This window comes from Drosophila albomicans, chromosome X (genome assembly GCF_009650485.2).
Source record: "Drosophila albomicans strain 15112-1751.03 chromosome X, ASM965048v2, whole genome shotgun sequence".
Taxonomy (NCBI): domain Eukaryota; kingdom Metazoa; phylum Arthropoda; class Insecta; order Diptera; family Drosophilidae; genus Drosophila; species Drosophila albomicans.
In genome coordinates, this window is record NC_047627.2 from 18987308 (window position 1) to 19007365 (window position 20058).

The 20058-nt window shown below is 40.1% G+C and overlaps 5 protein-coding genes across 6 annotated transcripts; 4 read left to right on the top strand and 1 right to left on the bottom strand.

Annotated features, from left to right (window-relative positions):
* Window positions 1–3285: 3285 nt before the first annotated feature.
* LOC117571053 (synaptic vesicle glycoprotein 2C) lies at window positions 3286–6620 on the bottom strand (the record flags this gene model as incomplete). The annotated part of the gene is made up of 3 exons (XM_034253024.2): window positions 3286–3864; window positions 4599–5252; window positions 6086–6620. Coding segments are annotated over 3 exons (1548 nt in total), but the record flags the coding sequence as incomplete, so codon positions are not given.
* A 23-nt stretch (window positions 6621–6643) lies between these two features.
* Window positions 6644–7047, top strand: LOC117571082 (uncharacterized). The gene has a single exon (XM_034253068.2). It carries the CDS (start codon window positions 6763–6765, stop codon window positions 7021–7023), a length of 261 nt encoding a protein of 86 aa, XP_034108959.1. The 5' UTR covers window positions 6644–6762; the 3' UTR covers window positions 7024–7047.
* LOC117571062 (protein doublesex) lies at window positions 6957–17885 on the top strand. Of its 2 annotated transcripts, none has more exons than XM_034253041.2 (2): window positions 6957–7047; window positions 16613–17885. In XM_034253041.2, exons 1-2 carry the CDS (start codon window positions 7020–7022, stop codon window positions 17566–17568), a joined length of 984 nt encoding a protein of 327 aa, XP_034108932.1. In that variant the 5' UTR covers window positions 6957–7019; the 3' UTR covers window positions 17569–17885. The 2 variants fall into 2 exon arrangements, with proteins under 2 accessions (XP_034108932.1, XP_051860682.1); XM_052004722.1 differs by lacking the exon at window positions 6957–7047 and adding an exon at window positions 14788–15096.
* Window positions 8546–9095, top strand: LOC117571093 (uncharacterized). Its single transcript, XM_034253078.2, has one exon. The coding sequence runs from the start codon at window positions 8758–8760 to the stop codon at window positions 9004–9006; it is 249 nt and encodes an 82-aa protein (XP_034108969.1). The 5' UTR covers window positions 8546–8757; the 3' UTR covers window positions 9007–9095.
* Window positions 10438–11018, top strand: LOC117571076 (uncharacterized). Its single transcript, XM_052004739.1, is given in 2 exon segments — window positions 10438–10984; window positions 10986–11018. Coding segments are annotated over 2 exon segments (411 nt in total). The 5' UTR covers window positions 10438–10606.
* Window positions 17886–20058: the final 2173 nt, after the last annotated feature.

Consider the following 20058-nt stretch of genomic DNA (forward strand, 5'->3'; position numbering starts at 1 on the left):
CACACACACATACACAAAGCTTACATGCGTATTTCTCGCTTTATTCCCATATCCCTGTAAATGCGTGTTTGTATGTTAAGCTAGGTGGCAACACTTGTCACCCTGACACACAAACACACACTCATACATAGCTTAGTTTTGACATTCTTTAATTAACAGACATATTAATTTAATTGCTTTATAAGCATGATATATTTTTAATATACAGCATAAATTTGTTATCAACATAATCTATACTCATGCCAAAGAGTTGCCGCAGTGACTGATATAAACATCTGTACCATACATACATTTTATATCAAAGTCAAGAATATCCGTTCGCTTCATTAGCTGTAGATGGCGAGTTTAGATAAAACTGTGGCAGGCAGCAACACAAGCTGGAGGAGGCAACAATGTTGCCACTGCCACATTGACCAGTCGTCATCATAATCTGTACATCTGACTACGAATGCGAGTGTTTCTGATTCTGATGTGCTGTTTGTTCTGTGCTCATTCTCATTCCCCATTCTACGCATGCGCAGTCCACTTCTTGAATTTGGCATCATCACAGCAGCAACAGTTGCTGATGTGCTTGCTGTTGTTGTTGCTGTTGCTCTTTCATTGCTTTCTTGTTTAGTTGTTGTGTGTTTGTTTATTTTTTTTTTTTTTTCAGTTTTCAGTTGGCGTGTAAATCTATTAACGTCGCCTGCTTCTCTATGACTGGCATCGCAATGTCGACCGGCACACTTTGCTATTGGCTTCAACTTAAGTTGCCTTAGTTTGTTGCTGCTTCAGTTGTTGTGGCTGCAGCTCTATGTCGTTGTTGTTGTTGTCATCATTGTAATTCCTCAACGCACTTTGTTGCTGCTCCTGGACATGGCCATTGCCATTGCTGTGACTGTTGCTGTTGCTGTTGCCCATTGCCGATCGCCTCGTGCCAATTTGCCTAAGTCGACCATTTAACTATTTTAGCCAAGATGCTGCTGCTGCTCCATTTGGATGTGCGACATTCTACTATTTGTATATATAGATATATATATGTACATATATATCTAATCTTTATTTCACGGCACGTTGCTGCTTCCCATCACCAGTTGGCAGTCCATCAACGTATTAGCAGACGCCACTTGTCTCTTCTTGCCCCACCTACATGCAGACAATACCTATGTACATTTATCTTTCCATTTTTATTTACCAATTTACCACACACACACGCACAGTCGCACATGCGCATTGCGCACCTAAATTTACCGCTAATTTGAGGCCATTTTGCGGGTCAACATACTCGAGAGTCTCAAGACGAGAGCAACGCTGCCCAATGATTGATGAACGATAGTTGGCTGCCACTTAATTGCCACGACATTAGTTGCCCCCACACTGCCAACTGATGTCTGATGGCTGCCACACATCTGTGCCACGCCCGTGAAAGTAATCATGGCCCACATGGCGTCAAGGGGCTGCCAGATTAGATACAATCAACGGATTGCTCCTTTTTTTATTGATCTATGTAGATATAGATATAGATATAGATATAGATATAAATATAGATATAGATATAGATATAGATATAGATATAGATATAGATATAGATATAGATATATAGATATAGATATAGATATAGATATAGATATAGATATAGATATAGATATAGATATAGATATAGATATAGATATAGATATAGATATAGATATAGATATAGATATAGATATAGATATAGATATAGATATAGATATAGATATAGATATAGATATAGATATAGATATAGATATAGATATAGATATAGATATAGATATAGATATAGATATAGATATAGATATAGATATAGATATAGATATAGATATAGATATAGATATAGATATAGATATAGATATAGATATAGATATAGATATAGATATAGATATAGATATAGATATAGATATAGATATAGATATAGATATAGATATAGATATAGATATAGATATAGATATAAATATAGATATAGATATAGATATACTCTTAAAACTAAAGAAGTAATACCAATTTTTCCTTCCTTCCCATAAGATCAATTGAATGAACAGTGCAGAGCTATAAAAAAAGAGACTGATGGAACAATATGGAATTGCAGCCATAAAGCGTGAGCCGGAAGAGAATTGAAGCTGAGCTGAATTCGCTCGATTCGATCCGATCAATCGATCGGTGGGTGTGGGCTAATTTACTTAGTTTGGTAGTCGCGTTTAAAGAATCGAGAGACGAGACCAGAAAAAGCATTTTCAGGTTGCGGATGGGGAGGAGATGATGAGGGGGAGATGGCAAAAAAACGGGACTGTCTAATGGAACTGGCACCGCCACTAGACAGTGGACCATGGATAGTGGACAGTGGACAGTGGACAGTGGACAGTGGTGCTAGCAATGGGACTTGCAGTTGTTATGTGGTTATCTGTCGATGCCATATAAGTCGACAAATGCGCAGTTAGGCAAGTCAAAGAAGTCTGGCTGGCATGGCCATGGCCATGGCCAATAGCTCATAGCCAGAGAATACTCGCAGCTGGTTAAGTCAGTGACAACGTGTGTGTTACGTACTCAGACTGAGACTGCGACTCAGACTTGTACTCGTATTTATGATTGGCAGCTCGCAACTTCAAACTCCAACTCCAACTCTGACTCTCAGACTCTGCAGCAGTCTGCTGGCTGCAGACTGTGGCTTCGTTGGCCAAGCAAACACCGTTCACTGAATAAATAAAAAGCGTACTTACGATTGCAAGATGCAGACGGCACTTGGAATGCGTTTAGTGGCGACTCAAGACCCTCCTCATCATCCTCTTGCTGCCCCCGCGAGGCAATAGCAAGAATGTTAATGCAGCTACACCAGCAGCAGCAGCAGCAGCAACAACGGCAATGGCAGCAAGAGCAATAGCAAGAGCAACAACGACAACTGCAACTACGACATCAACAACATTGACAACAATAGCAACAACTGCAATAGAAATGAGCACAAACATTTACTTAATCCATTTCCAATGCAACTGCTCTTGTTCCCCAAGTCGTCTCCATTTCCAATCCCGTTTCCATTTCCATTCCCGGTCCCGTTCCCATTCACATTCCCGTTCTATGCAGAAATCATCTAATACTGTTTGTTTTGCTCCACATTTGCGGATTTATGGGAAATTTGCGGAATTTACTGTACTGTAATGTTGTCAAAACTAGACCAAGGTCGCAGTTCTTTAACAACACAAAAAATCGAAATTGAATGTAAAGTGAATTGAACAGCTCTCAATTTATAATAAAATATTTATTTATTTCTAACAAAAATAGTAACTCAATAGCGGCAATAACTTATATGCTATACTTGTTTCTTGCTGAAATATTTATAAAAACTATTTTTTAATCATATATAATCATAAATAAAATCGCCTTGTAAACTAGGTCAATTGTTTGTTTTATCTCGATTTAAATTAGTTTCTTTGCGGCTTAAGTTAAGATTGTATAAAAATAAAAAAAAAAAATGCAATTTCTGGCACAACTTAGAATAGAATCTACAGATTACAGTTTACTTAGAACTAATCCGAAACCGAATCTTCGATTGGGACTGATCGGGTAGAAAATATGACATACAGCTGAGCAGGAACACCAATCCAAGCAATGTCCAGAAGGTGATGTCACAGCTGCTGAACAACAGACGACCAATTACATTGCTGCCCACCACGGCGCCCAGGCGTCCAATCATCATGATGAAGCACATGCCCATCGCATTGATCTGTGTCGGATAGAATTCCATTGCGATGGTGCTGACCAAACCGCCGCAGTTGCCGATAGCCATGACGATCGTCAGGCCTATAATCACTAGGACAGACGTTGTGATAAAGTGCAACAATATCAAAAAGATCATGGTCAATATCATCCATACAACTGTAAAGTGAAACAGAGAGAGAGAGAGAGAGAGAGAATAAGATTTAAAAAGATCGTTTAATAATGACACTAATTGCAATTTCTATCAATCGATTTAATGATTCAATTTAAATCGCTGGGAAATTGAAAGCGCCAAGTGATTAGCCAAGCGAAGATAGACTTCGCCAGGATTCAAGTAGTTTACTAATGAAGGTATAAGGCAAAGTTTAATATTGTGAAAATATCAAAAGTATTATAGAGTTAAAATTAAAATTTATATGATAGATCCCTATCACTATAAAAATAGCAGTCTTCAAATTTCAAAAAGTAAGAAAACTTTGCTCAAGATTTGACTGTTATAGACCCTTTACTTTTGATCGCTCATAACAATTTCCAATTAATAAACTTTAATATTGTATTATTTTATGGCTTACTGATATTGTCCATCAATTTACATTATAAAATACAGTCTTTTAAAGCAAACTAATGCAGATCAAAGGATAGAAGTGCTAAATAAATTTGATGGTGTTAAATTCGAGAGACTTAAGAGACCCGCTTTAAGTCTTCCAAATTGCAGAAGATTTTAAAACATAGTTTGCATGTGATAAAAGAAATCGTAAAATGCTTTTTAAAACGTTCACGTGCAAATCGAAAACTAACATTAGCAATTAGTTGTTGATGATAAAATTCAACGCCAGGCGAAAGTAATCTTGAATCGCAATTAAACATTATTGCAATGTTGATCGCATACTCACTGATCAGATTGCGCTTGCCAATATAATCGATGGTGTAGGCAAATATGAGGTAAATCACTGTGAAAGCGGCGCCAATTGTGATCATCACTTGGTAGGTGCTTATATCGGGATTCACAATGCAGACACCATCAACTGGCGCATCGGGAGCTGTGCTAAAGCTCTGCAGAACGGCGCAGAGCAGCGATCCTTGTGACGTCTCCTTGCCCAGTTCATTGAGTATGGTTGGGAACCACATGAAGATGCCCTGCGCCACGCCATAGATCAAGAACTGCATCAGGCAGATGTTCAAAGTGTGCGCTATCCGTGACCTATAGAAAAGTGGCACAGTCTGATGCCAAATGAGACGCACTGCATCCCAGAAACCATGCACACTCGACAGACTCGCTCCGCCGCTCTGTTGAGCCAAGCGTTCCACGGGAAAATCCGCCTCCGATTGCCCCGAGTTCTGTGCGTAAATGTAGCGCATCGTTTGCAATGCCTCCGCCAGGTGACCTTGCACCAGCTGATACTTTGGTGTCTCCGGCAGCAAGTGAAGGCCGCACAGCGCCAATAGCGTAATGGAGACATCGGCAATGAGAAAGACACGCCACGAACCGAATGCCATGCTAAAGAGCGAGAAGTCCAGCTGTAGCGGAAGGATGCCAATGGCCACAGCTGCAAAGAAATAAGAATATGATTAACAGCTTAATTAGCTTAATTATTAATTATTAGTTAAACAACTTGTGTGTGTAAATTGTTGAGCATTTTTTAACTTGCTTCAGATCAAACTAGTAGTAGTTTTTTGAGAAATAATTTGATGTGATAGAAAATATCTGCCGCTATCGGGGCTTAATTGATTATTATGGTTGACAATTTGGTATACTTTGAATATAAAAGTATATCGATATACTAAATATAGTTTTCGGTATATTTTAGTATTCTTTTTAAATATATATTTTACGTTTTGTTTCGATTAAATATGGGTAGCGAGTATCTCACAGTCAAGCACACTCGACTTTCCTACTTAAAATTAAAGTTTTATGTGGTTGCTGCTTTCAGGACAAAATTAGTTGATTTAATTACCAATGTGGTATATTTTGTATGTAAAAGTATATCGATATACCAAATATAGTATTCGGTATATTTGAGTATTTTTTGGTATATTTACTTTAAGAATAATACTGCACTATTTCGATGGTATTGAAAATGGAAAACGTGTATTTTACAGTCGACTATAGCAGTTTTACTTTTTATATATGTTATTTATGATTTCATGCGTAATACAATTTCAATTAATTTGTAATAATCAGTTCAGAAATGCACTTGCAGAAAAGGAGCAAAATTTGTTTTCTTCTATTATCATACAAATTCACACACATATTTGAAAATATCTCAATTTATTTAGTTTCCATATTCATAAAAAATTCAAATTGTATTCCAGAAGGTGAATATAAACAGCATACAGAGTCAGATACTATAATGTTGAAAGTCTTAAATGATTCACATACCTGGTGCAAACATCATGGCGATGCACATGAAGCAGGAGAGCAACGTAACGTGACGCACTCGCGATTTGCTGCCATGGAACTCGCCACACAGACTAAACACACACGCCTGGCCACCGGAGATGAAGAAGCCGGTGAGGAAGCGACAAACGATTAGCATCCAGATGTTAACCGAGAATGCGGAGACAATCGAACTGATGGCACTGAACATCATCGCATAGCGCAATGTGGCAACACGTCCCCACGTATCGGCTAGAAAACCCATGGCATGTGAGCTGAGCACAACGCCAAGGAAACCGGCTGAGGCGAGCAATCCCTGCTGTTCGAGCGTCGACTGCAGATCGCATTTGACCAGCGGCATTATGAGACTGACGCCCATAATCTCGACCATGACGGCCATGAAGCACAGGCCGCAGATGAGCAGCAGCTTAAGGTGAAACCTGCCGACACCTGTCAGTGTGATGGCCTCCTCAAAGCTGTATTCCTTCTGAGCGGGTTTCGTTTGGCATTTCTCTGCGTTGCCGTTGCCATTGCCTGCGAAAAGAATCGAAAAAAGTTTTTATTGTCAATCAAAGTCAATCAAGATGTCGGCTTGCATTAAATGGATTTTGTAATTTGCATAATTGGCAATCGCCATAAGAGCAGCAGCAACCAGATGCAGCAGCTTCACAACAGCAGTGATGGCCACATCGGCCAAGTCGACGGAACCGTTGTCGGACGATGTCCGTCTGCCCAAGGAGCAGCCACCGTCGGCGTTCTTTGAGTCGCAAACATTTCGTCTGCTCTCGCTCTTCATCTATGTGGGCGGCATCAGTGGCCTGGGCATGGTTTTGGCCTTCTACTATCTGATCTTTTTCGATTCACGCATGCCGGACATTCATCTCAAGTTCCCCGTCTCAATTGGCGGTCATCCGGTGCAAAAGGTGCACGAGTACCAATGAAGTGCAACCGAATCAGTGAACCAGGTGAGTCAATTCATGTGCCTCCCCTGGCCACCTCTCACCTCTCAAATCCCCAGCACATAACACCCACAATCACGCCCCCAACGTGTAGCAAAACATCCGAGCTCATGTCTAATTGGATTTGCCAATGCCTCATTGGGGTAAACAACAGCAGAGGCAACTCGACTCGCGAGCACCCTGTCTTAGAAAAAAACGAAAGCAGGCACTCAATAGCTCAAATAATATCTATATAAACTAATCAGAAATATTCTCTTAGATCAAGTATTTCTACGAACTTATTTGAAGAAAGTAATATCTGTGATTTTAGGGATAAAAGTTTCTCCTTATTGCAAAAGATACGAATATCAAAAACTTCAATAATAACATATATGTAAATATTATAAATACTTTCTTAACAAATAATTTATAAAATACAAATTTCTATATAATTACTAAAATTGCTTGGTAGTAAAGAAAATTGAAGTAGAAAAGTAGAAGCAGAAATAGAAATTGCTAAATAAGTTTTAGAATAATTCACTAGGAAGTAAACTATGCTATATAAGTATTAGAAAATTAGTTTTATGGCATCAACACAATAACTGGCCAATTTCTTAGACTTATTAAAAAGGAAAGGACGCGACTCTTAAAAGTATACTATAATTTATAGATGATTATTAAATTACTCAATAGTGATTTAAATAATAATATTAGAGCATTCTTTTGATTGTTTTTAATAATATCAAATTTGAAAGCTATGCTCAATAGTTTATAGCAGTTAAATATATTAAAAATGCTTATAAATTTTCCTAATTGATTTTGAAAATATAAATTAATGAAAAGTAATTGTGCAATTTACATATTCAAACTTTAATTAGTGCATAAGCATTTGAATTAAGACTTCTTTTTCGAATTTTAATTATAATTTTTGTAAAAATATTAAATGTTGGCATAGCACGAAGAGCAGATTAATCTCCTCGCTGCATAAGGCAATCAGGTGACTCTGAAAAGTATGCTACAATTTGTTAGATAAGGCAACCCTTAGCTTCTGCGTGTTGGGTATACCTTGCTAGGGTGCAAGTGCAGGGTGCAACGAGTCACAACAAAAGAACACAATAACAAATGACGATGCGACGACGTTGACAACAAATCAAACCAGGTCAAGTGGCTAAAGAAGTGAGCACGTGATGAGGGCACGCCAAGGAATGGTTACAATGGGAGAAGGGAAGGTAGCTAATGAGACAGATAGCTAGTTGGGTTGAGAGAAGGGATTTGGGCGGGGGTTTGGGAATCGTCGAATCTTATTAACGTCGCGGCCAAGACGCTGCCTGCTTTTCGAGCATGCCTCACCACTCGGTGCTTTCGTTCGAGCAGAAACAACGGCGGCAACAACAACTGAAAGCAGCCATAAAGAAACCGCAAAATACAGAAATCAACACGCCGAGGAGAGAGCAAAGACCAAAGACCATGCAACAAATGTGGCAAATACGGAAAATTGTGGCCAACGTGCACAACGGTCTATTGACAAAGTCCGGCGCCAATTCAGTACGCCTTCAGAGACACAGAGCCGTGGAAGACCGCTGATTCGAACGGTATTTGTTTTGTTTGTTTTCGTTTGGCATTTCGGTTTTTGGTTGTTCGGTGTTCGGTGTTGCAAGTGTGACAAGTGCTCGCTAGTTGCGAATATTACGTATACGCCACAGTTGGCAAATTGAAAATAATTGTAACAGCATTGCTATGTCGGCTCCATCGGGCATCACATTATCGAGTCTGGCCGCCGTGGTCAATGAGGCAAAGGACGAAGAAATTCAAGTTCCAAAATCACACGATTTCTTCGAATCAAAAACCTTTCGTCTACTCACCTTAATGCTCTACATGGGAGGCGTCAGTGGCATGGGTCTAACCCTGGCCGTTTACTATTTATTCATTTGGGACTCTCGCATGCCGCCACTTCCCGTGTTCAAGCATACGCATCCAATTGGTTAGACAGCACGTGAGAAAGAGAGAGAGAGAGAAAGAGAGCGAGAAACGAAGAGCGGACCCTATCATATGCCATCAGTAACGAAACCAATCGGGTGAGTGTTGTATTTTGTTGCCACAGGTCAGGGCCTTGTGCTATCTCACGCTTTCTGCTAACTATGCGGATTAATTTAGGCCTACTAGGCGTAATGCAATACCTGCTGTAAGGTCGGAGAAAGGGGTGTAAGATGCGGCTTTATGTAAAGGTCTCCCTAGTTTTGGGAACTAAGAACATGGGAGGTGAACTCGGCAAACGACGGAATAAACAGACTACGAGGATAGATGATAAAACTAATAAAAAAGAACAGACGTGAGAATTGTGGAGCTAGAAGTACTGAAAAAAGCCAGATAGGAAGACCATGTAGCCTAAGGAACGAGACTAAGGGGGATTTGGACATACTGAAGAACCAGAGGGACTGGGGAATCAGAGAGACAATATGGATTAACTGTCTGGGAGGGAAGAACAATCACAGAGGAAGACTACGGGTAGCCTAAGAAACTAGGAGGACAGGGGAGCTAGATGGATTAAGGGGACTGCAGGAGGACTGCGGAACTAAGGAGAATTCAAGGTTTAAAGAGTCCAGGAAAACAATCGGACAGGGAGACCAGATAGACTAAGGAGCGAGACTAAGGATGACATACTGAAGAACCAGAGGGACTGAGGAATTAGGGAGACTATATGAATTGACTGTCCGGGAGAACAATCGCAGAGGGAGATTAAGGGCAGCCTAAGAAACTAGAAGGACGGGGGAAATAGATGACTGGAAGTAAGGAGAATTCAAGAATTAGACAGTCCGGGGAAACAATCCGAGAGGGAGACCAGATAGACTTAGGGGGGAAATAGGCAGCAAGTAAATAGACGAACTATGGAACTAGAGAGACTAAGGAATTAAGCGGACTGGGTGAATGTAGAGTCAGGGGTTTCCACGGAGCACAGGTTCACAAAGCGACAAATCAGGCGGGGAATCTAGGTGGCTTGGGGAATAGGGAATCGAGGGAGAATAGAATTGACAGTCCGGACACTCAAACAGGGGGACCAGATAGACAAAGAGACTACAGACAAGGGAACAAAGCAGAAAGTAAATAGAAGAACTATGCAACTAGAGGAGAACTCGAACAACATATGCTTGATGGACTGGAGGGCTAGGCAAACTGTGAAAATGAGCAGACTAGATAGCGAAGGGACAGACTGTGTGTATTGTGGGAAGGTTGTCTGCATCCGGGGCTAATATCAAAAGTTGACAGACACGCACAAAACTAATCCGCTTTTGCACGTTCCACTAAATCGCAGAGTTGGTTTGTCCACCTCATATCGGCACCTCCACAAGAGGCCGCCGCCTTCACCTCCTCCTCCTTCACATTCGTGACCCCGCCTCCGCATCGAAGTAATTTAGTCTGGCTTGCGTCATGCATTTGGCGACGCGACGCCATCCGATTTTGATTTAATCGACGACAGCGTCAATGCAATGAAATCAGTAATCGGTGCGCTGTAAAGCAAGGCAGGCCAGCTACTAGCTGCCAAGTGCCAGGTTTTTGATACTGAGATTAGAACCTAAACGCGTTCAGCATGTCCGCCGATGCTAGCTCGGCGGCAGCTGCTGCCAATTTGGCCAAAATCGTCAATCTCATTGGCTCCAATGTTAGGGAAGAGGAACAACCACCGCAACAACAACAACAACAACAGCAACAACAACAGCCACGTCAACAGTCTGCGAGAAGCGCACGAAGTGTGCGTTTGGCCAGCGGAACACCGCGTCGATCCACATATTCCTATGTGCCAAAGTCCCCGCAACTCGAGGATATTGTGTTTGCGGAGCCAACGTGCTCGGAGCGCTTAGCCCGTTACTTTGTCATCGTCGTCTATCTATGCGGTCTCTGTTGTCTGGGCTTCTTCTTGTCCATCTATCACATTTTCTTCTGGGACTCGCGTATGCCGCCCGTCTTCAAAGGGACAAAAGAAATCCCCAGCATTTGGCTAGTACTTCACACTTAGCTAAAGATTCCCTGTGCAATATTCGACCATGTTAATGGTAAGCAATGAAAAATATTCCATTATGCAAATAAGAAACTAAAATGATTTTCGATAATCTTTAATTAAAAGATATTAATTCTAGTACAATTCGAAAATATTTCTAGAGGAAAGAGCATAAAAGTATTTGGAAATAATTCTTCATGAAAAATATGATTAAGATATCTCCTAATTAACATTTTGCAAATTTCGTAATACAGAAAAGTATAAAAGAAACCAAATCTATAGGTAAGAAGAGAGGTATTTTGGTATTAGAACATAATTAAATTAATGCTTAGCAGTTTTCTTGACACAAAAATAAAAATATTAATATTTCACTACTTCTCTGAAACTGGATTTTATAATTCAGCAATTCTTGAATATGTATATAACAAGACTTGATCATATAGTTTTCCTAAATTGAGAAAGAAATATGTATAAAAATAATAAACGTTTTTACTATTTTACGTACTTTGATAAAACATAGTCTCTAGCTAATCGTATTGCATTATTAAATATAAATTAAATGAAAAGAATGAATGAAATAAATATTAAAGGCCAACTTCAAAACATGTTTTAACTCACAGATAAGTAAGCTTATAGGTAAAGCCAAAAATCTCACTATCTTCCCTACAACTACGAACATGATTTTGCAATCTACCGAGCAAAGTCATGTCATAAATTGCAAGTGTTTTTGTGTTATTCAAATATGCAGTCGACTAGTTTAAAAGTCACTTCATGTACTATTTTATGTACATGCTTTAAGATGTGTTTTCCCTTTTTAATATGTTCTCTTTGGCAGCATTGTTTATTATGCCAAAATTGTACGATGTGCAAATGTTTGGCAAGCGAAATTTCGATTTCAGCACAACTTTTATTGCACATGCTTCTTCTTGTTTTATTGTTGTTTACTGAATGTGCTTGTTGTTGTTGTTTTTTTGTCCAAGGAGGCGCCACCTGCGACGGCAGCGAAGACTCCTTGAGGGCCATTTTAAAACAATGTTGCTGTCGCTACTCGTCCAACTGCCCTTTGGGGTCGTGGTTGCGATTGGGAATGCGGGGATGGGGGCGAAATGAGGGTGCAAGCACTGGAAATGGGCGTGTATGCGTGTTTGGCCTACATTCTAGTGAGCTAACATGATGAATGTGTGTGTCCGACCATGTGTGTGTGTAAGTGTGGGTAAAGCTTATACAACAAAATCAATGGCCAACGTTGCAAATCGCTCGTAGTCCAAGCCGTTGCCCGTACACTTTCTCTCTCGCTCTCGCTCTCGCTGTCATTGTCGTTGTCGTTGTGTCGCTCGCTCAGTTTTCAGCTGCACTCGCTTCGTTGTCCTAGTGACCTAGTTGCAGATTATTAACCTCCAGTCCAACAAGGAGCGAACGACCAGCGACGAACGATTTGCCGAATCGAAATAGAAAACAAGTAAGAGTTTTTGACGAGCCTGGCGTGAAAATTGCCCAACAAGACGCTACTCTGTAAAGTTGCTTGCCTTTGAGGCTTGCTTTTACTTTAAAAATATATAATTTTCTGCTCAAAAATACAAAAGTGTGCATTTAATTTTATTAAAATAAGTTAAGGAAGCTAAGCAAATGTATTATGTATAACTTTTTTAACTATTTTATACATATAAATACAGAAAAACATACATTTTTAAGCTATCTCCATCAGAAACTAAAAATCTAACAAATTCGACTTTTATAGAATACTAATTAACACAGCAAAAAAGCTTGTAGCTATGGTTGTATAGCAATGAGCTTGCGCTAACTGAAGCTGCTTGCTTCGCGTGTAAATTGCGATTGCAACGCGTATACGACTTGTTAGCATGAAAAGCAATAATCTTAGTACAACCGAACACAAAGACTTTAAAAACTTGAATTTTCATGTCTGATAGATTTAAATTTTGAAACAAATCTAATATATAAGCAAAGAATGTGATCAACAATTTTGTTGCTACACATCCGAATATCACTGAGCTTGCGTTTACTAACAAAAGCTGCTTGCTATGCGGGCAAATTGCATTCGCAATCGCGTATACGACCTGTTGGCTGGCAGTCTGGCAAACCCGTTGCAAAAAAAATGTTTTGCATACAACGCAAAAAAGGGGAAAGGAAAAAGCAATAAAGCAATAAAGCAGCGCAGGTGCAAAAGCAGAAACTGAAACAGAAACAGATGCAGGTGGAGGACTCGGCGAACAGCGAAAGTTGGCCAAGCAAAAGGCGCAACAACAACAACAACAGCAGCAACAGCAACAAAAGTCACTTGCATTGCCCTCTGATGTCCTTCGCGACGCCTCTTGCGAAGGTTGCGCCTGGGCATGGTCACGCGATACGAACATTAGGAATGAAGATGCAACGGCATTTAGCAATGCAATTTTTGCGCCAACAACAACAACAACTGCATTTGCATGAATGTTTGGCCATGATTTTGTACGTCTTATGTGTGTGTGTGTGTGTTTGGCAAATTGATTGATGTTGTTTTCAATTTTATTGCATTTGCATTTGGATATGCGAATAACTTAACGTGGGCGTAGAGTGAATTGTTTGGAAATTGGGGAATTGGAAATGTTTCGGGCGCGCAGTTTTCAGCGATTTTCTGACTCACTGGATGACTAGTTGACTGGCTGTGTATGTGTGTGTGTGTGTGTGGGCGGGCAGCTCGCTCTTGACACATAAAAACGCAGTGTGACAGGCCGCAGCAAGACGTGCCGACGTGACGTTGCCCGCCACTGCCGTCGCCGTCATCTTGTTGCTGTTGTTGCCTGTTTATTTGTGCAAAATGCCAGCGGCGCGTGCCAGCTGCGGTTGTATGCAACGCCGACACAGCATTTCTCACAGGCCAACGATGAAAATGTGTATGCAAATGAAACGGAACAACAACAGCCAGCAAACATCATCAGCAGCTGCAGCAGCAGCAGAAGGAGCCGTAACAGGCGGGTGTGGTGTAAACAGGCATTTTATGAATGAAATTATATGCGAAAATACCGAAAAGAGCAGCAACCAGCAACGATTTAAGGCTGACGATCGTTCTGGGACAAAGGGAGGTCTGGAAGGCAGCCAGGCAACAACACGAAGGCTGCAGCCGACGAAGCGAACAGCAGCCGACGAGCGATGTTGATGCCGATGCCGATGTCGATGCCGATGCAGGAGCCAACGGCATCGCTGGCAGCAACAGCAGCAGCAACAGCAACAGCAGCAACGACAGCAGCAGCAGCAGCAGAAAGGCTCTGGCTCTGCTTTTGGCTGAAGCTTTTTTGCGTTGGGGCGTCATTTGGCTTGCATTCGCTCGACGCGTCGGTTGGCAGCGTTTTGTATGCACAGCACAGTGACTCTGCAACTGTAAACAGTTTGAAGAGTGTGTGAAAGAGAGAGTGAGAGACACAGAGAAAGAGAGAGAGAGCGACGCGTCACAATAACAATAATATTAATAAGCATAACAATAACAATAATAATAATAATAATAGCAGCTACAAAACTACAAGAAATATTGCATTTATGTACCACATACTCGTATAATTACAATTAGACTAAAGTTGCAACACTGCCACAACAATAACAATACGAACAACAAAAACAACAACAAAGTTGAACATATCAAAGAGGAAAGTGCTTAAACAAACACACAACTCAAGCAAAAAAAAAAAGGAGCACAATCAAACAAGCCCATTGAGTTGAAATTCAATTGAAACCAAATCAAAAGTTTTGAGAATCAAAAAAAAAAAGCAAATCGAAGAGAAGCGTAAGAATAACAAACAACGTTAAATAAGTTAATTGTAAATTACACAAAACATATTGTTATTAAGCGGAGGCGCACACAGCGAAAATGAATTCCAAAGTCAATTCGCTGGAGGAGAAAGTGAAACTGCCGCCCACGGAGACAATAAGCCGTTGCTATCAGCCGCAGCAGAGCAACCGTAAGGTCATCCGCATCCTCACCGTTGCCGTCTATGTGCTGTGCGTCTCATTGGCGGCCATCATGCTGTCGCTGTATTATATATTCATATGGGATCCGACCATACGACCCTTTGTTACCAAGGCCAATCAGTGCGGTAAGTTTTCATGGGAACAAACGACGAACGGCGTCTGTAAAGAATGTTCATACTTTCGCAACATTCTGGTTGCGGTGACCCTAACTAGCAACTCCCTTAAAACTATGTGAACTATGGGGTAGGGGAAGGAATCGGGGAGCAAGGGTGGCATGTGGTCAACTGCTGGCCATTAAGGCCGGACCGCTAAATCAAACTGGGACAAACACCAACAACAAAACACACACACACACACATAACATAGAACTAGGCTAAATTGCACACTCTTTCCTTTCCACTCTTTCCACATGCAGCGCTCCCTTTTTGCGATGGGGGACTAACAATATAACGGTAAACGACTCGGAACGTGTCGGCTCGTTTTTGGGGTGTCGGTTTTTTTTTAGGGGCGCACGCCGTCGGCTCTTCATACCGGAAGGGCGTCGAAGTTTCTGCTTGTAGTCGCTTTTCAGTTTCAGTAAATCAACTCGAAATTAGGTCAATGGGCTATCTCATACTACATGCACACACACATATATATAGTCATATATATATATATATATATACGCTTGTGTGTGTAATCTGCTTGGCTTGGCTTTTGCGGTTCAATAAACGCATTGTCACTAACCATGAAATTGGTTCAGCGACTGCAAATTTACCGAGCACTCGAAACCAGTTCAAGCGACACACACACACCCACACACACACACACACACATACACCCACACAATGAGCACTCATTGCATTCATATCCTGGCTCCTTTTCAACTGCCATTCAATCTATTGAAATGCCTTGCAGCATGCCATGATAATTAATTACCTTTTGATAAGTTTTCCACTCGCAAAACAATGGGTGTCAAATAAAGCGAACTAAAACTTTTCTTTTCCTTTCGTTTCGTTTCGTTTCTTTTCCTTTTGGTTCTCAAAATGTCTTTTGTCGAACTTAAAGCTTTGCATGTAGAAGAATGTGTAATCCAATTACTACTGCCAAGCGTCCGTCGCGCTGTCCGTCCGCTTGTTTGCACACCTTTATTTAAAAAACTTGAAGAGCTAGAGCAATGCAAGTTGCATATTATACATATGAATATAGCGTAGTCATGTGCTTAACTTGATTTATTATTCTACTTTTACGCTACATTAAATGAAATACAAACTTGGTTACAAAGTCTTTCTTTGATTGGATTAAGTTTTAATGCGATCAGAAATTCATAAATCAGAATTGTATTCAGCTAAATTTAAGTTGAAAAATATTTTAAATTGCATCAACAGCAAACCTGTTTTAAATTCAAATGAAAATAATAATTTACATGAAGTTATCAGTGAGAGTATCTCGCAGTCGAATAAACACTTGCAAACCTTGTGCATATTGAGAATGAAGAAACTTTGAAAAGTGCGCAAAACTTTGTGAAAAGTTTCTTCTTGGCATATTTCTAGTAAATTAATTACAACAGATTATCAGATTTAAGTCACATTCAAATTGCGGTTTGCTTTCTTTGAATGAACTAATTTGATTTACACATTCTTTTCTTTTCCCGTTTTGTAGATAAAATTGTGATACCCGAAAAAATAGCCATACGCCTACTCAACTCATCGGAAGTCACCGCGGAGCAGTTCTACAGGCACATCCTCGATCAATATCGCATCCTCAACCATCTGCAGCAGCAGCGTCAGCAATTCCTGCAGAAGCAGCATCTGCAGCTGCAACAGCTGGAGGCAAGCAATCGCTTCCAGGAGGTGTTCGCCACAGCGACCATAATCCAAGCACATCCGCATCCCCATTCGCGTGATCCACTCAAGAAGCTGCTGTCACCCGGCGCATCGTCATTATCACAACAGAATCACAGCGATTCGTCAGCCTTTCGACTCGAGTCACCCGCTGCCAATATGGATGTGGCAGCTGCTGCTGCTGCTGCGGTGCCACCGTCGCCACATCACATGCCCATTGTGTTGGACACATCGCCGCCGGGCGATATGAATGCGATGAGCATGATGCATCTGAAGCGTAAGACACATCGTGGCCACTACAAGCATCATCGATCACGTGGCGGTGGCGGTGGCGGTGGCGGTGTCAGTGGCCAGAAGAAGCCCCTCATTGGCAGCTCATCATTAGCATCGACAACATCAGCAGCAGCGGGAGCAGCAGCGTTCGCTTTGGGCGGGGAGCAAGCGACGCCAGCAACGCCACATGGCTACATGGATACACCGCTGAATCCGGCAGCGGGCACGATAGTGCAACAGCCGCAGTTGCAGCTATACACCTCGATGCCCATCCCATTGATACTGAGTCCCAGCAACAGTGAGAAGCGTCCCATGCACCACAGTCACAGTCATGTGCATAGCGAGCGGCGGGGCGGCGGTGGCGGAGGCGGTGGCGGTGGCAACGGCGGTGGCGGTGGTGCGCAGGCGCGTCGTCGCACCACAACAGCAACCGTATCGGGTTACGATGCGCAGACATATCTCAATCCCTTTCTCACCGGCGAGCTCATCTTCGAGAAGTAAATGTGAAGTGAATTTACTTTCGGTTTTGTGTTTTTCGTTTGTTTTTTTTTTTTTTTTTTGTACAACGTTGGCCAAAGATTTGTATGTAGTTTAGCAGGACTCGAACTCTGTCATATCACCACAAACACACACACACACATAAGCACGAGAGTTGTAATCAGTTATCAGTCGATGAAGAGATCTGCTTTGATCTGCACCTAGTACAACACACATACACACAAGAAAGCATAACACAAGACGGCTTCAATTGTTACCGATATATATCATAATATATAAAGAAAGATAGAGAGAAAGAGAGAGGAAAATAAAGAGAAAGATAGAGAAAGAGAGAGCGGAGCAAAATACAACTTTGTATACTCGACTACTACTTACTACAGAGCTAAAAAAAGAAAGAGAGAGAGCACGGCGAGAGCATTCACTGCATACACGATAGTTAAACGATAGCTAGGTACAGCGATAGATCGTACAACGATGTACCTATACGGGACCCACTCCACAAACAAATAACAATTATAATAATTATTATATAGAGCGTCACTCACACAGCAGCGGCAGCAAGCAACAACACCCCACCTAGGACACTGCTTTAAAGGCAGCTAGCGAATGCTACACCAACTACAATAAATACTACAAATATATATACATATATACGATGAATAAATTAGTTAACTCTAGTCCCACAAACATAATTATCCAAATACTCTCACACGGCATCTGCATGAACACACACACACACACACACACACACTCACAATTGCGAGCGGGTTCAGCTTGAAAAAGAAAAAAAAAAAGAATGAAGAAATATGCATGATACATGAACACGACATATTATTAGATTGATCAGATATTGCGTATATATCAGTTATATGGTATTTGTACATACAACAACAACAGAAGTGCACGGCACTCGACAACTACATAGAAATTATATTGTATATCTACATCAATATATCGTATATATACATATTCGATATTAATGTTGTTGGTTGTTTTTTTTTTTTTTTTTTTTTTTTTTTTTGCATAAAATAAAAATGTGATTGACAACAATATTACAAAAAAAATACGAATTACGAATCGAAATTCAGTTCAATTTATTAATAGATTTTTCGAATTGTTCAAAACATTTTTTATATAGACATTTTTGTGAATAGCACGGTAAACAAAACAAAAATATTAAATATTAACAAAAAAAAAACAAAGTGAATGAAATTGAATTTGAAATTATGTTAAGATTTGAATAGCATTCGATTTGGATCATTTTTAAAATATTTATATATATATAATCGTACTCCTATGTAGCAAATTTTTGTGAGTAGCACGATAATAATGCCACGTGACACGACACGTGCAAACAAAATAATGTTCAACATAATCTTAAGTGAAATGGAAGAAAAACCAAAAAACAAATCGGAAATGTTTTCGAAATTTTAGTACAGTTTTGAAATAGATTTTTAAACATACAATAATTATTTCCAAATGGGATTTTTTATATACAATATGTAGCAGACATACATATATTTAGTAGATACAAATCGGCGCGTCACACGACACCAAAAAAAACACAAAAAATATTCACAAAAACGTTTTCAAACAACATAAAACTGTGACAGTTAACAAAACAAAATGTTGAGCGTGAGAGCATCTCGAAATGTATTTCAATCTTTAGTTGTTTTATTCTCTCTCTTGATTATTTCGTATTGCATGACGAATTGCAAATACACACACATACACACACATTCACATATAAACATTCTAGATACATACTATATCTATATATACATATATGAAGCATACTCGTATATACCCTATAAAATGAAAAACTATACAATGCATTCTGCTGTGGCACACTCCACTCATAAGGATAATGGATAAAGGATAAAGGAACTGCAAACCGCATGAGCATTTTTTTTCGAGAATTGAGAATTGAGAATTGAAATTGAACATACCAAGAAAATACTAAACATACATACGTACATACTGACATACTACCTACATACTATATACTATATATGGATATCTCAGATACACAAAACACACTCTCTCCTACACAATTCAGTTAATGAAATATATATAGAACGAGATAATGTACCACATAACTAAAAGTATATGGCTTTATGACATACTAGAAATTGTATCCTGTATCTGAATCTGATGGACATATGCATATTACATATACATATACTACCGTGTACTTAGAAGATCAATAATAAAATTGCAGCGGCGCATCAAGCGACTGCTTGGAACAAAAAAAAAAAAACCAACAAAAAATTAACAAATCTATCGATTTAATCGCTACGAAATTTGTAATTGCCAACAACTAATTGCTGAAGTTGGAAATGGGTCACTTTTAAGTTGATTAAACAGCGAAAGTGCATTTGCGTTTTGTGCATTACCGATGTCCTTTGGCAACTCTGGCCATAAGTTGGACGGCTTTTCAGTGCGTTGGCTTTCTTATCCGAAAGTCAATATCAGAGACAACATCGAAGTTTG